Source organism: Coregonus clupeaformis, chromosome 25 (assembly GCF_020615455.1).
Source record: "Coregonus clupeaformis isolate EN_2021a chromosome 25, ASM2061545v1, whole genome shotgun sequence".
In the NCBI taxonomy this organism is placed as follows: Eukaryota; Metazoa; Chordata; class Actinopteri; order Salmoniformes; family Salmonidae; genus Coregonus; species Coregonus clupeaformis.
In genome coordinates, this window is record NC_059216.1 from 3806549 (window position 1) to 3821938 (window position 15390).

The 15390-nt window shown below is 48.3% G+C and overlaps 1 protein-coding gene across 1 annotated transcript in view; it reads right to left on the reverse strand.

Annotated features, from left to right (window-relative positions):
• kif26ba (kinesin family member 26Ba) overlaps positions 1 to 15390 on the reverse strand; it is a 183242-nt gene that overhangs the window by 21722 nt on the left and 146130 nt on the right. Inside the window, exon 11 of the mRNA XM_041847853.2 lies at positions 8354 to 8540. Coding sequence (XP_041703787.2) covers positions 8354 to 8540 — 187 coding nt within the window. The remainder of the gene's footprint in view (positions 1 to 8353; positions 8541 to 15390) is intronic.

Below are 15390 nucleotides of genomic sequence, written 5' to 3' on the forward strand. Positions count from 1 at the left end.
TCTCCTCTCTCTCTCTCTCTCTCTCTCTCTCTCTCTCTCTCTCTCTCTCTCTCTCTCTGTTTCTCTCTGTCTCCCACCCTCTCTCTCTCTCTTCGCCTCTCTTTCGCTCTCTCTCCCTCTCTCTCCCTCCGTCTCTCTGTGAGTCATGTCATTAGTCTTCGTCACATAAGCGTTGATAATTTCATCTTCCTCGTCTGACATCTCAATCATCTCTTAATTGATCTCATGAAGGAGGGTAGAAAGGATAGAAATGAGGGAAAATTGAAAAGAAAGAGGAAAAAAGAGATTGGAGCTGCGAGTGTTTAAGTCTAATTAAATTAAGCAGACAATCAGTGATTTGTGCAGAACAGGTTTTATATTAATTTATGGTGCATTTCAGTGAACTGCAAACTTACATTACACTCCCTGCAAATGGCCCCAAACTATAATGATATCTGTGTGTGTATGTGTGTGTGAGAGAGAGAGTGTGTGAGAGAGAGTGAGAAAGAATGAGAGAGAGCACATTCCTACGCATGCATGTATATCAAATCAAATCAAATCAAATTGTATTTGTCACATGCGCCGAATACAACAGGTGTAGACCTTACAGTGAAATGCTTACTTACAAGCCCTTAACCAACAATGCAGTTTTAAGAAAAATTATTATAAAAAAAATCACTAAAGAATACAATATAAAATAATATGAAATAAAAGTAACAAATAATTAAAGAGCAGCAGTAAAAATAACTATAGCGAGGCTATATACAGGGGGTACCGGTACCGAGTCAATGTGCGGGGGCAACGGTTAGTCGAGGTAATTGGGGTAATATGTACATGTAGGTAGAGTTATTAAAGTGACTATGCATAGATAATAAACAGAGAGTAGCAGCAGCGTAAAAGAGGGGTGGGGGGGAAATGCAAATAGTCTGGGTAGCCATTTGATTAGATGTTCAGGAGTCTTATGGCTTGGGGGTAGAAGCTGTTTAGAAGCCTCTTGGACCTAGACTTGGCGCTCCGGTACCGCTTGCCGTGCAGTAGCAGAGAGAACAGTCTATCTTACCTGTCACCCTAGACCCACTACAATTTGCTTACCGCCCCAATAGATCCACAGACAATGCAATCGCCATCACACTGCACACTGCCCTATCTCATCCGGACAAGAGGAATACCTATGTAAGAATGCTGTTCTTTGACTATAGCTCAGCATTCAACACCATAGTACCCTCCAAGCTCATCATTAAGCTTGAGGGTCTGAACCCCGCCCTGTGCAACTGGGTCCTGGACTTCCTGACGGGCCGCCCCCAGGTGGTGAAGGTAGGAAACAACATCTCCACTTCGCTGATCCTCAACACTGGGGCCCCACAAGGGTGCGTGCTCAGCCCCCTCCTGTACTCCCTGTTCTCCCATGACTGCGTGGCCAAGCACGCCTCCAACTCAATCATCAACTTTACAGACGACACAACACTAGTAGGCTTGATTAACAACAATGACGAGACCGCCTACAGGGAGGAGGTGAGGGCTCTGGGAGTGTGGTGCCAGGAAAATAACCTCTCACTCAACGTTAACAAAACATAGGAGATGATCGTGGACTTCAGGAAACAGCAGAGGTTGCACCCCCCTATCCACATTGACGGGACCGCAGTGGAGAAGGTGGAAAGCTTCAAGTTCCTTGGCGTACACATCACTGACAAACTGAAATGGTCCACCCACGCAGACAGTGTGGTGAAGAATGAAAAATATATGCACTCACTAACTGTAAGTCGCTTTGGATAAGAGCGTCTGCTAAATGACTAAAAATTTAAAAAATGTAAGAAGGCTTGGCACCTAAAACCCTCATAAACTTTTACAGATGCACAATTGAGAGCATCCTGATGGGCTGTATCACTGCCTGGTACGGCAACTGCACCGCCCGCAAACGCAGGGCTCTCCAGAGGGTGGTGCGGTCTGCCGAACGCATTACCGGGGGCAAACTACCCGCCCTCCAAGACACCTACAGCACCCGATGTCACAGGAAGGCCAAAAAGATCATCAAGGACATCAACCACCCGAGCCACTGCCTGTTCACCCCGTTATCATCCAGAAGGTGAGGTCAGTACAGGTACATCAAAGCTGGGACCGAGAGAATGAAAAACAGCTTCTATCTCAAGGCCATCAGACTGTTAAATAGCCATCACTAGCACATTAGAGGCTGCTGCTGCCTATTGAAATCACTGGCCACTTTAAGAAATGGAACACTAGTCACTTTAAGTATGTTTACATATCTTGCACTACTCATCTCATATGTATATACTGTATTCTATTCTATAATATTCTAGTGTATCTTAGTCCATGCCGCTCTGTCATTGCTTGTCCATATATGTATATATTCTTAAATTCCTTTCCTTACTAGATTTGTGTGTATTGGGTATATGTTGTGAAATTGTTAGATATTACTTGTTAGATATTACTGCACTGTCGGAGCTAGAAGCACAAGCATTTCGCTACACCCGCAATAACATCTGCTAAACACGTGTATGTGACAAATTAAATTAGACTTTCACAATTTTTAGGGCCTTCCTCTGACACCGCCTGGTATAGAGGTCCTGAATGGCAGGAAGCTTGGCCCCTTGCGGTCGGAGGCCGAGCAGTTGCCATACCAGGCAGTGATGCAACCAGTCAGGATGCTCTCGATGGTGCAGCTGTAGAACCTTTTGAGGATCTGAGGACCCATGCCAAATCTTTTCAATCTCCAAAGGGGGAATAGGTTTTGTTGTGCCCTCTTCACGACTGTCTTGGTGTGCTTGGACCATGTTAGTTTGTTGGTGATGTGGACACCAAGGAACTTGAAGCTCTCAACCTGCTCCACTACAGCCCCGTCGATGAGAATGAAGGCGTGCTCTGTCCTCTTCTTTTTCCTGTAGTCCACAATCATCTCCTTTGTCTTGATCACGTTGAGGGAGAGGTTGTTGTCCTGGCACCATATGTATGTATAGTGGGGGAAAAAAGTATTTAGTCAGCCACCAATTGTGCAAGTTCTCCCACTTAAAAAGATGAGAGAGGCCTGTAATTTTCATCATATGTACACGTCAACTACGACAGACAAATTGAGGAAAAAAATCCAGAAAATCACATTGTAGGATTTTTTATGAATTTATTTGCAAATTATGGTGGAAAATAAGTATTTGGTCACCTACAAACAAGCAAGATTTCTGGCTCTCACAGACCTGTAACTTCTTCTTTAAGAGGCTCCTCTGTCCTCCACTCGTTACCTGTATTAATGGCACCTGTTTGAACTTGTTATCAGTATAAAAGACACCTGTCCACAACCTCAAACAGTCACACTCCAAACTCCACTATGGCCCAGACCAAAGAGCTGTCAAAGGACACCAGAAACAAAATTGTAGACCTGCACCAGGCTGAGAAGACTGAATCTGCAATAGGTAAGCTTGGTTTGAAGAAATCAACTGAGGGAGCAATTATTAGGAAATGGAAGACATACAAGACCACTGATAATCTCCCTCGATCTGAGGCTCCACGCAAGTTCTCACCCCGTGGGGTCAAAATGATCACAAGAACGGTGAGCAAAAATCCCAGAACCACATGGGGGACCTAGTGAATGACCTGCAGAGAGCTGGGACCAAAGTAACAAAGCCTACCATCAGTAACACACTACGCCGCCAGGGACTCAAATCCTGCAGTGCCAGACGTGTCCCCCTGCTTAAGCCAGTACATGTCCAGGCCCGTCTGAAGTTTGCTAGAGTGCATTTGGATGATCCAGAAGAGGATTGGGAGAATGTCATATGGTCAGATGAAACCAAAATAGAACTTTTTTGGTAAAAACTCAACTCGTCGTGTTTGGAGCACAAAGAATGCTGAGTTGCATCCAAAGAACACCATACCTACTGTGAAGCATGGGGGTGGAAACATCATGCTTTGGGGCTGTTTTTCTGCAAAGGGACCAGGACGACTGATCCGTGTAAAGGAAAGAATGAATGGGGCCATGTATCGTGAGATTTTGAGTGAAAACCTCCTTCCATCAGCAAGGGCATTGAAGATGTAACGTGGCTGGGTCTTTCAGCATGACAATGATCCCAAACACACCGCCTGGGCAACGAAGGAGTGGCTTCGTAAGAAGCATTTCAAGGTCCTGGAGTGGCCTAGCCAGTCTCCAGATCTCAACCCCATAGAAAATCTTTGGAGGGGAGTTGAAAGTCCGTGTTGCCCAGCGACAGCCCCAAAACATCACTGCTCTAGAGGAGATCTGCATGGAGGAATGGGCCAAAATACCAGCAACAGTGTGTGAAAACCTTGTGAAGACTTACAGAAAACGTTTGACCTGTGTCATTGCCAACAAAGGGTATATAACAAAGTATTGAGAAACTTTTGTTATTTACCAAATACTTATTTTCCACCATAATTTGCAAATAAATTCATTAAAAATCCTACAATGTGATTTTCTGGATTTTTTTTCCTCATTTTGTCTGTCATAGTTGACGTGTACCTATGATGAAAATTACAGGCCTCTCTCATCTTTTTAAGTGGGAGAACTTGCACAATTGGTGGCTGACTAAATACTTGTTTTCCCCACTGTATATATGTGTATATGTGTGTGTATGCGTCCGTGTGTGTAATGTTTACAGTTCCAGCTTAAAGCGGTGAGGTGCTTTGCAATGTAAATGCTGAGCTTGTGAATAAATTAGAGAGCTGAGCTATCTGCCCTGGAGGAGGGATGGAGGGAGAGAAGGAGGAGAGCCTGCAAATTCCCGGGAAAACATTTAAATATGCAAACCACTGTTTCACAGCCTTTCTCCCTTGCCTCCGTTTTACTCCTTTCCTCCTTGCTCTCTTCTCTGCCTCTCTCTTTCCTTCAAACTCTCTCTCATTTTTCACATCAATCCACCCTCTCTCATAGTCTCTCTGCCTCTCTTCATGAAAAAACAAACCTAAAAACCTATTTCTAGCATTCTCAGGTAAATGAATATGAAGCAGCATCTGTTATTGGGCTTTAAATCAACCCCACAGCACCCCACACTTCTCCCTCTCCTTCACTCTCTCTCTCTCCCCCCTCTCCTTTTCTCTCCCTCTCTCTCTCTCTCTCTCTCTCTCTCCCCATTTCTGTCTCTCTCTCTCCCCCTCTCCCCCTCTCTCTCTCACCACCTCTCTCTCTCGCCCCCTCTCTCCTCCCTCCCTCTCTTTCCTCTCTCTCCCCCCTCTCTGTCTCTCTCTCCCCCTCTCTCTCTCTCTCTCCTCCCCTCCCTCTTTCCTCTCTCTCTCTCTCTTCCCCTCTCTCTCTCTCTCCCCCCTCTCTGTCTCTCGCTCCCCCTCTCTCTGTCTCTCTCTCCCCCTCTCTGTCTCTCTCGCTCCCCCCTCTGTCTCACTCTCTCCCTTCAGCAAGTGTTAAGCCACTCTGACCAGATCATAGAGAAAATGTCATTCTATACATTATTAATACACAATTAATGTTAGTTATGCAGAATTAAGCCAGGGCATACAGGAATAATCTTGCTCGTGTGTGGAATGATCTGCATATTTAATCTTTCTGTCTTTTTAATATACAGTGGGGAAAACAAGTATTTGATACACTGCCGATTTTGCAGGTTTTCCTACTTACAAAGCATGTAGAGGTCTGCAAATTTTATCATAGGTACACTTCAACTGTGAGAGACGGAATCTAAAACAAAAATCCAGAAAATCACATTGTATGATTTTTAAGTAATTAATTTGCATTTTATTGCATGACATAAGTATTTGATACATCAGAAAAGCAGAACTTAATATTTGGTACAGAAACCTTTGTTTGCAATTACAGAGATCATACGTTTCCTGTAGGTCTTGACCAGGTTTGCACACACTGCAGCAGGGATTTTGGCCCACTCCTCCATACAGACCTTCTCCAGATCCTTCAGGTTTCGGGGCTGTCGCTGGGCAATACAGGTCTGTGAAAGCTGGAATTCTTACTGGTTGGTAGGTGATCAAATACTTATGTCATGCAATAAAATGCAAATTAGTTACTTAAAAATCATACAATGTGATTTTCTGGATTTTTGTTTTAGATTCTGTCTCTCACAGTTGAAGTGTACCTATGATAAAAATTACAGACCTCTACATGCTTTGTAAGTAGGAAAACCTGCAAAATCGGCAGTGTATCAAATATTTGTTCTCCCCCCTGTATCTAAAATCATTAGCAGATTTAAACCCAACTTTATTCATAGGTTTAGTGTAATATTAATATTACATTGATGTGATATATTGGGTTGGATATCTAGGCTGCGTTTACACAGGTAGCCCAATTCTGATCTTTTGCCTAACTATTGGCAAAATATCAATCAGTTCTGCCCACAAATGTTCTATAGGATTGAGGTCAGGGCTTGTGATGGCCACTCCAATATCTTGACTTTGTTGTCCTTAAGCCATTTTGCCACAACTTTGGAAGTATGCTTGGGATCATTGTCCATTTGGAAGACTCATTTGCGACAAAGCTTTAACTTCCTGACTGATGTCTTGAGATGTTGCTTCAATATATGCACATAATTTTCCTTCCTCATGATGCCATCTATTTTGTGAAGTGCACCAGTCCCTCCTGCAGCAAAGCACCCCCACAGCATGATGCTGCCACCCCTGTGCTTCACAGTTGGGATGGTGTTCTTTGGCTTGCAAGCAACCCCCTTTTTTCCCCTCCAAACATAACGATGTTCATTATGGCCAAACAGTTCTATTTTTGTTTCATCAGACCAGAGGACATTTCTCCAAAAAGTACGATCTTTGTCCCCATGTGCAGTTGCAAACCGTAGTCTGGCTTTTTTATGGCGGTTTTGGAGCAGTGGCTTCTTCCTTGCTGAGCGGCCTTTCAGGTTATGTCGATATAGGATTCGTTTTACTGTGGATATAGATACTTTTGTACCTGTTTCCTCCAGCATCTTCACAAGGTCCTTTGCTGTTGTTCTGGGATTGATTTGCACTTTTCGCACCAAAGTACGTTCATCTCTAGGAGACAGAACGCGTCTCCTTCCTGAGCGGTATGACGGCTGCGTGGTCCCATGGTGTTTATACTTGCGTACTATTGTTTGTACAGATGAACGTGGTACCTTCAGGCGTTTGGAAACTGCTCCCAAGGATGAACCAGACTTGTGGAGGTCTACAATTTTTTTTCTGAGGTCTTGGCTGATTTCTTTTGATTTTCCCATGATGTCAAGCAAAGAGGCACTGAGTTTGAAGGTAGGCCTTGAAATACATCCACAGGTACACCTCCAATTGACTCAAATGATGTCAATTAGCCTATCAGAAGCTTCTAAAGCCATGACATCATTTTCTGGAATTTCCCAAGCTGTTTAAAGGCACAGTCAACTTAGTGAATGTAAACTTCTGACCCACTGGAATTGTGATACAGTGAACTATAAGTGAAATAATCTGTCTGTAAACAATTGTTGGAAAAGTTACTTGTGTCATGCACAAAGTAGATGTCCTAACCGACTTGCCAAAACTATAGTTTGTTAACAAGAATTTGTGGAGTGGTTGAAAAACGAGTTTTAATGACTCCAACCTAAGTGTATGTAAACTTCTGACTTCAACTGTACATACTCAAACATACACACTAGTGTTGAGCGATTAGTGCTTTTTGAGGTCGGTTCGGTTTCGGTTCGATTATAAAAAAATCATCAGGGTTTTCGATTTCATTTTACTTATTTTTTTTACAATAAGTGCATTAGAAAATAATGACATTACAATGGTATTAGAGCTTTTTAATGGAAATTCCAAAGCCAAAAATAGTGAACATTCAATTGCCAAAACATTACACATATTCAATTTTCTCTGTCAGGTCCACATTGGGTAGACATCAATAGAAAAATAGGAAATTCATATGAAATAAAATATTTCAGTATATTACTTGGTTTTTATTTGATTACTTTATTATTTTTTCATTCCTTAAAGTCCTCATCTCATCAGTCATCTCTGTTCAGGCTGTAGCAGTCACCTAGCCAGACCATCTAATGTTATCTGTGCTCCCCATACTGTACTGTCTTTAGTCATCCTATTTAGCTAGCCTGCCTAAGTGTATTGCAGAGCTTTCTGACAAGATTGTTTTACTAGTTCTTCAAAGTACATTAGGCATACTTTCACAAACTGTCTCTGTCCCTCTCTCTCGTCGTTGTGTTGTGTACATTCCTCTCTCATGCGGTCTATGTGATCTGTGTGTATCTAACTTAACGTAGTAGGCGTAAAAGTGTATCCGTCCAGAGATCTGTATATAATGTCGAGATACTCATGTCTCCGCCCTAACAATGGGAGTCCCAAAGGTGGGACTCCCAAAGATACTCATGTCTCCCCCCCCACCACACACACCCTCACTGCCACCCCTCACTAACACCCCTCCCACACACACACACAGTAGACGTACTTGTAAGGGATGTGTTTGCTGCCGTTGACCAGAGCCAGGATGACGTTCCCCAGGGCAGAGAGAGACAGACACAGCCCTGCTGCTGTGGTGCTGCTACTACCGCTGCTGTCTCGGCCGTTCCCTCCTCCCAGCACCTTCACACAGCTGCCCAGGTCTATCAGGTGGAGCCTACTACGACCTCCTGACACTGGAGAGAGGGGGAGGGAGGGGAGGGAGAGGGGAGGGAGAGGGCGAAAGGAGGGGAAGGGGAGAGAGGGGGGAGAGAGAGACAGCAGGGAGGGGGAGTGAGAGGGCGGGGAGGGAGAAAAAAGGGGTGAGCAAGGGTTATTTTAATTGTTGCGCAAAACATGTTTTTTTTGCTTTTTCCACAGTGTTAGGAAACCCAGTAACAGTATTTCACAGTGTGTTAGGAAACCCAGTAACAGTATTTCACAGTGTGATAGGAAACCCAGTAACAGTATTTCTCAGTGTGTTAGGAAACCCAGTAACAGTATTTCACAGTGTGATAGGAAACCCAGTAACAGTATTTCACAGTGTGTTAGGAAACCCAGTAACAGTATTTCTCAGTGTGTTAGGAAACCCAGTAACAGTATTTCTCAGTGTGATAGGAAACCCAGTAACAGTATTTCACAGTGTGTTAGGAAACCCAGTAACAGTATTTCTCAGTGTGATAGGAAACCCAGTAACAGTATTTCACAGTGTGTTAGGAAACCCAGTAACAGTATTTCACAGTGTGATAGGAAACCCAGTAACAGTATTTCACAGTGTGATAGGAAACCCAGTAACAGTATTTCACAGTGTGTTAGGAAACCCAGTAACAGTATTTCACAGGGTGATAGGAAACCCAGTAACAGTATTTCACAGTGTGATTGTCACGATTCAGACAGACGACCAGAGGACCACAATTGCGTCACACCAGAAAGTTTATTAAACTTAAGGGAAAAGGGAAGTAGGGGAGTGAATGAAGGCTCCAGGGGTAACAGGGATCCCGTCCAATGCGCTGGGTCTGTGCCCCCCCAGTGGCAGCGATGCGTCCTATGAAGCCGGTGGTGGGTGGTCCAGAAGTCCTGGGGGGAGACACAGACACAACAGGGCGGAATGAAACCAGGCAGCAGTACAGTTCAAGGGAAATCCAAAATACGTAGTAGCAAGGCAGAAGGCTGGTCAGAGTTACCGGGATTGAAGAGTAGTCAGGAGTCGTAATGGCAGAAGCAGGTCTGGATCTCCTGAGGCAGAAGAGTATCCAAAAACAGGCAGGTCCGGGGTCACAAAACCAGGGTGAGCCAGAAGCGCGAGCAAACAGGTTCCGGGTGTGAGCTTTGCAGACGATCTGACACCGGAGAGCTGAAAGACAGGGCCTTAAATACTGGGAGAGGTAGTGGGTAATGCAGCGCAGCTGGCAGAGTAATTAGAGCAGAGCAGAGCAGGGACAGGTGGAGCTAGTTAGGCTGAGTAGAGAGAGTGGTGAGCAGAGTGGAAGAAAATTAAGGTGGTAACCCGGTGGAGTGAGAGGCCCATGACAGAACCCCCCCCCCAAGGGACGGCCCCAGAAGTCCCAAGAGCAACACCACGCCGGGCGGGAGGAGGGGAGCCGGAGGAGGGCTAGAACTCCTCCGAACGGTCCGAGTGAACGTCCTCATCCTCGGAGGAAGCCGGAGGGCCGTGGTCGGGAGATGGGACAGGTCCCGAGACAGGATCAGGCACAGGACAGGAAGCCGAGCGGGCCGGACGGTTAGGGACCCCTCTGGGGCGGCCCCTACGGATTGCAGGTTGATCAGGATGCCGTTGGTGGAAAGCGGTGATGAGAGTCCTATCCACAATCCGACTAGCTGGCACCCAGGTCCTTTCCTCAGGTCCATAGCCCTCCCAGTCAATGAGGTACTGGAGACCCCTACCCCTCCGTCTGGACCGAAGCAGGCGGCGGGACGGTGTAAACCAGACCACCATCGACGAGCCGTGGAGGAGGAGGACCAGGCGCAGCAGGGACCAGCGGACTCTCATGGATGGGCTTAATCTTAGACACATGGAAAGTGGGGTGCACCCTCAGGGAATTAGGCAGTTGGAGCCGGACAGCAGTTGGGCTAATCACTCTTATGATAGGGAATGGGCCAATGAACCGAGGTGCCAGCTTCTGCGACTCCACCCTGAGTGGCAGGTTCTTCGATGACAACCACACCCCTTTGACCAACATGGTAGGTGGGAGCAGGAATTCTCCGACGGTTGGCCCCGGTAGTGTAGCTGGCAACGGACCTGAGGAGTGTGGCTCGGGCTTGTGACCAGGTGCGGCGACATCGACGGGCAAAAGCAAGTGCAGATGGGCAAGTAACCTCCTCCTCCTGGCTGGCAAATAGAGGAGGCTGGTATCCATAAACACATTGGAAAGGGGACATACCGATGGCAGAGCAGGTCAGAGAATTGTGTGCGTACTCCACCCATGTCAATTGCTGCGACCAGGAGTGGGGGTTGCGTGAAGTCATGCATCGCAGTGCCTTCTCGAGCTCCTGATTAGCCCGCTCTGACTGCCCATTGGATTGGGGATGGAATCCGGAAGTCAGACTGACTGTGGCTCCCAGCAAGTGACAGAACTCCTTCCAAAAAGCGGAGGAGAATTGTGGACCACGGTCAGAAACAACATCCTTTGGCAGTCCGTGGATCCGGAAGACGTGTTCCAGGACCACCTGGGCGGTCTCCTTGGCGGTTGGGAGCTTGGGGAGGGGAATGAAGTGTGCCATCTTGCTGAAACGGTCAACGATGGTGAGAATGACGGTCATGCCACTTGAAGGGGGGCAGCCCCGTGACAAAGTCAAGGGCGATGTGAGACCAGGGACGTCTGGGCACAGGCAGGGGCTGCAGCAATCCGGCTGGGGGGCTGGCAGGACGACTTGTGTTGGTTGCAGATGGGGCAGGCTTGGACGAATTCCCGTACATCCTTCCTCAGAGAGGGCCACCAGAACCTCTGGGCGAGCAGGTTGTAAGTGCGGGTGGAGCCAGGGTGACAAGCTAGGCGGGAGTCATGTCCCCACTGAATGACCTGGGACCTCAGGTCTTCGGGGACAAAAAGGCGGTCAGCTGGGCAAGTGCTGGGACCTGGCTGGTTACGGAGAGCCTCCAGCACCTGTTCCTCAACAGCCCAGGTCAGAGCTGCAACGATGCAGGGACTTGGCAGAATCGACACAGGGTCCTTGGAGGGGGTGTCATCCTTCTGGAATTGACGGGAGAGGGCGTCTGGCTTGGTGTTGCGTGATCCAGGCCGGTATGACAGAGTGAAATTAAACCTGGTGAAGAACAGGGCCCAGCGGGACTGCCTGGAGTTCAACCGTTTGGCCGTGCGGATGTACTCCAAGTTCTTATGATCGGTCCAAACGAGAAATGGAATGGTGGACCCCTCCAGCCAGTGACGCCACTCCTCCAAGGCAAGCTTCACAGCCAGCAGCTCACGGTTCCCTATGTCGTAATTGCACTCAGAGGGGGACAACCGACGTGAGAAAAAGGCACAGGGATGGAGCTTCCTATCCTCCGCAGCCCACTGAGAAATCACAGCACCAACTCCCACATCCGAGGCGTCCACCTCCACAATGAATTGCCGGTCCACATCAGGCATCTGGAGGATGGGAGCGGAGGTGAACCTCACCTTGAGGGTACTGAAGGCCTTGTCGGCTGCTGGGGTCCAGGTGAAGGGTTGCTTGGTGCTGGTTAGAGCAGTGAGAGGGGCAGCAACGGTACTGTAGTTCCGGATAAACTTCCTATAGAAGTTAGCAAACCCCAGAAACTGTTGCAGCTTCTTTCTGTTCTCCGGAACTGGCCATGAAGTGACTGCTGATACTTTGGCAGGATCCATTTGGATACTTCCCTCTGCCACTATGTACCCCAGGAAGGCCACTGTCTTGACGTGAAACTCACATTTCTCTGCCTTGGCGTAGAGGGAATTCTCCAGAAGACGATGAAGGACTTGCTGGACATGGCGGGTGTGTTCAGACAGGTTTCTGGAGTAAATTAAGATGTCATCCAGGTAAACGAAGACAAACTTGTTTAACATGTCCCGCAGTACATCATTCACTAGAGCCTGGAACACAGCAGGAGCATTGGTGAGGCCAAAAGGCATAACCAGATACTCGTAGTGGCCTGTTGGTGTATTGAATGCGGTTTTCCATTCATCTCCCTCCCGGATCCGCACTAGGTGGTAAGCGTTTCTGAGATCCAACTTGGTAAAAACAGTGGCTCCCTGGAGCAACTCAAAAGCAGAGGTGAGCAGAGGCAGAGGGTAACGGTTTTTCACTGTGATGTCGTTGAGTCCCCTGTAGTCGATGCAGGGGCGAAGAGATCCGTCCTTCTTCCCCACAAAGAAGAAGCCAGCACCAGCAGGAGATGAAGATGAACGGATTAATCCTGCGGACAGAGAGCCATTGATGTAGTCCTCCATGGACTTTCTTTCAGGAGCAGACAACGAATAAAGACGACCCCTTGGAGGAGCTGTTCCAGGGAGGAGGTCGATGGCACAGTCGTACGGTCGGTGAGGGGGCAGAGATGTGGCTCTTGCTTTGTTAAACACCTCTCTGAGACCATGGTAGCATTCTGGGACATTGGAGAGGTCAGGAGCGGAGTTAGTAGGTACTGGCCGAGGGGGTAGTGCGGCAGCAAGCAGGCAGGTTCGGTGGCAGTCCTCTCCCCACTCCCTGATCACCCCGGTCACCCAGTCGAGCTGAGGGTTGTGCCGGGCGGAGCCATGGGTAACCCAGGATGAGGGGTTGGCCTGGAGAGGGGAGCAGGTGAAACTGGATAGTTTCTTGATGGTTTCCGGACAGACCCATCGAGACCGGGGCCGTGACATGAGTGACCGATCCGAGTAAGTGTCCGTCCAGTGCCCGGGCAGGAATAGGAGGTGTCAAACGGAGGTTCTCCAGTCCCAGTTGGCGTGCCAGCTTGATGTCCATTATGTTGGCTTCGGCGCCAGAATCCACCAGAGCAGCCAGGGTGTGAGTTGAGTCAGAGAGGCGGAGGTGAACTTGCAACAGGGGTTTGCGGTCGGAGGACTGGATGGTCATTGAACTCAACCGGACTCCCCCTACGCCCGGTGAGCTTCGGCCCTTTAAAGGGCAGGTTACCACACGATGTCCATCACCTCCACAATAGAGGCAGAGGTTTGAGGTGAAGCGGCGCTGGCGCTCTGCAGGAGTGAGGGAGGCTCGCCCAATCTCCATAGGCTCAGACTGATCAAGCTGACCTGGGTGAGTGGCAGTAGATGACAGGAGCCCAGTCGGATCTCTCCGAATGCCGGTAGTAGGTGGACCTTGGCGCCCCCTCTCACGACGACGGGTCTGTATCCTTCTGTCGATCCTGACAGTCAGTGCGATGGCTTCATCAAGAGTGGAAGGCAGTTCATGGGAGACCAACTCGTCCTTGATATAGTCAGCCAAACTATGGAAGAACGCGTCCACCAACGATGGTGTGTTCCAAGAACTTCGTCTAGCCAGGGTTCGGAAGTCGATGGAATGGTCTGCGACTGTACGTCTGCCTTGTCGAATACTGAACAGTTCACGAGACGCCTCTGCGGTGGGTGAATCCAGGTCAAACACCTTCAGCATCTCCTCAGCAAACAGGTCGAAGGTTGCACATGCGGGGTTTGACGTTCGAACTCTGCTGTTCCCCAGAGTCGAGCTCGGCCCGTCAGGTGAGTGATGGCATACCCAACTTTAGCCCCTCCGTGGCGAAGGTCCTTGGCTGCAAGGAGAACTGAAGTCGGCAGCTAGTCAGGAATGGCCGGACCTGGGTTGAATCGCCGTTGAACCGCTCGGGGTTTCCAATCTTGGGTTCCGAGCAGCGGCTGCAATGACCGGGGCAGGTAACTCGGGGCTGGGCTGGTGGGCAGACTGGCTGGGGTAAGGTTGGTGAGGAGTTGAATGATCATGGCGAGTTGTTGTTGCTGCTGCTGGAACTGCTGCTCATGCTCATCGGTTTCCATGTCGGGGAAAGTGTGCGCTGAGTCCATAATGGTCAGATCGTACTGTCACGATTCAGACAGACGACCAGAGGACCACAATTGCGTCACACCAGAAAGTTTATTAAACTTAAGGGAAAAGGGAAGTAGGGAGTGAATGAAGGCTCCAGGGGTAACAGGGATCCCGTCCAATGCGCTGGGTCTGTGCCCCCCAGTGGCAGCGATGCGTCCTATGAAGCCGGTGGTGGGTGGTCCAGAAGTCCTGGGGGGAGACACAGACACAACAGGGCGGAATGAAACCAGGCAGCAGTACAGTTCAAGGGAAATCCAAAATACGTAGTAGCAAGGCAGAAGGCTGGTCAGAGTTACCGGGATTGAAGAGTAGTCAGGAGTCGTAATGGCAGAAGCAGGTCTGGATCTCCTGAGGCAGAAGAGTATCCAAAAAACAGGCAGGTCCGGGGTCACAAAACCAGGGTGAGCCAGAAGCGCGAGCAAACAGGTTCCGGGTGTGAGCTTTGCAGACGATCTGACACCGGAGAGCTGAAAGACAGGGCCTTAAATACTGGGAGAGGTAGTGGGTAATGCAGCGCAGCTGGCAGAGTAATTAGAGCAGAGCAGAGCAGGGACAGGTGGAGCTAGTTAGGCTGAGTAGAGAGAGTGGTGAGCAGAGTGGAAGAAAATTAAGGTGGTAACCCGGTGGAGTGAGAGGCCCATGACAGTGATAGGAAACCCAGTAACAGTATTTCACAGTGTGTTAGGAAACCCAGTAACAGTATTTCACAGGGTGATAGGAAACCCAGTAACAGTATTTCACAGTGTGTTAGGAAACCCAGTAACAGTATTTCACAGTGTGATAGGAAACCCAGTAACAGTATTTCACAGTGTGTTAGGAAACCCAGTAACAGTATTTCACAGTGTGTTAGGAAACCCAGTAACAGTATTTCACAGTGTGATAGGAAACCCAGTAACAGTATTTCACAGTGTGATAGGAAACCCAGTAACAGTATTTCACAGTGTGTTAGCTCTGAAACGCACTATGCAACACTTCATCCTCAGCATTTTGGATCTCCTCACCTCAGAAGAGGTCATTCATGTCAGCCTC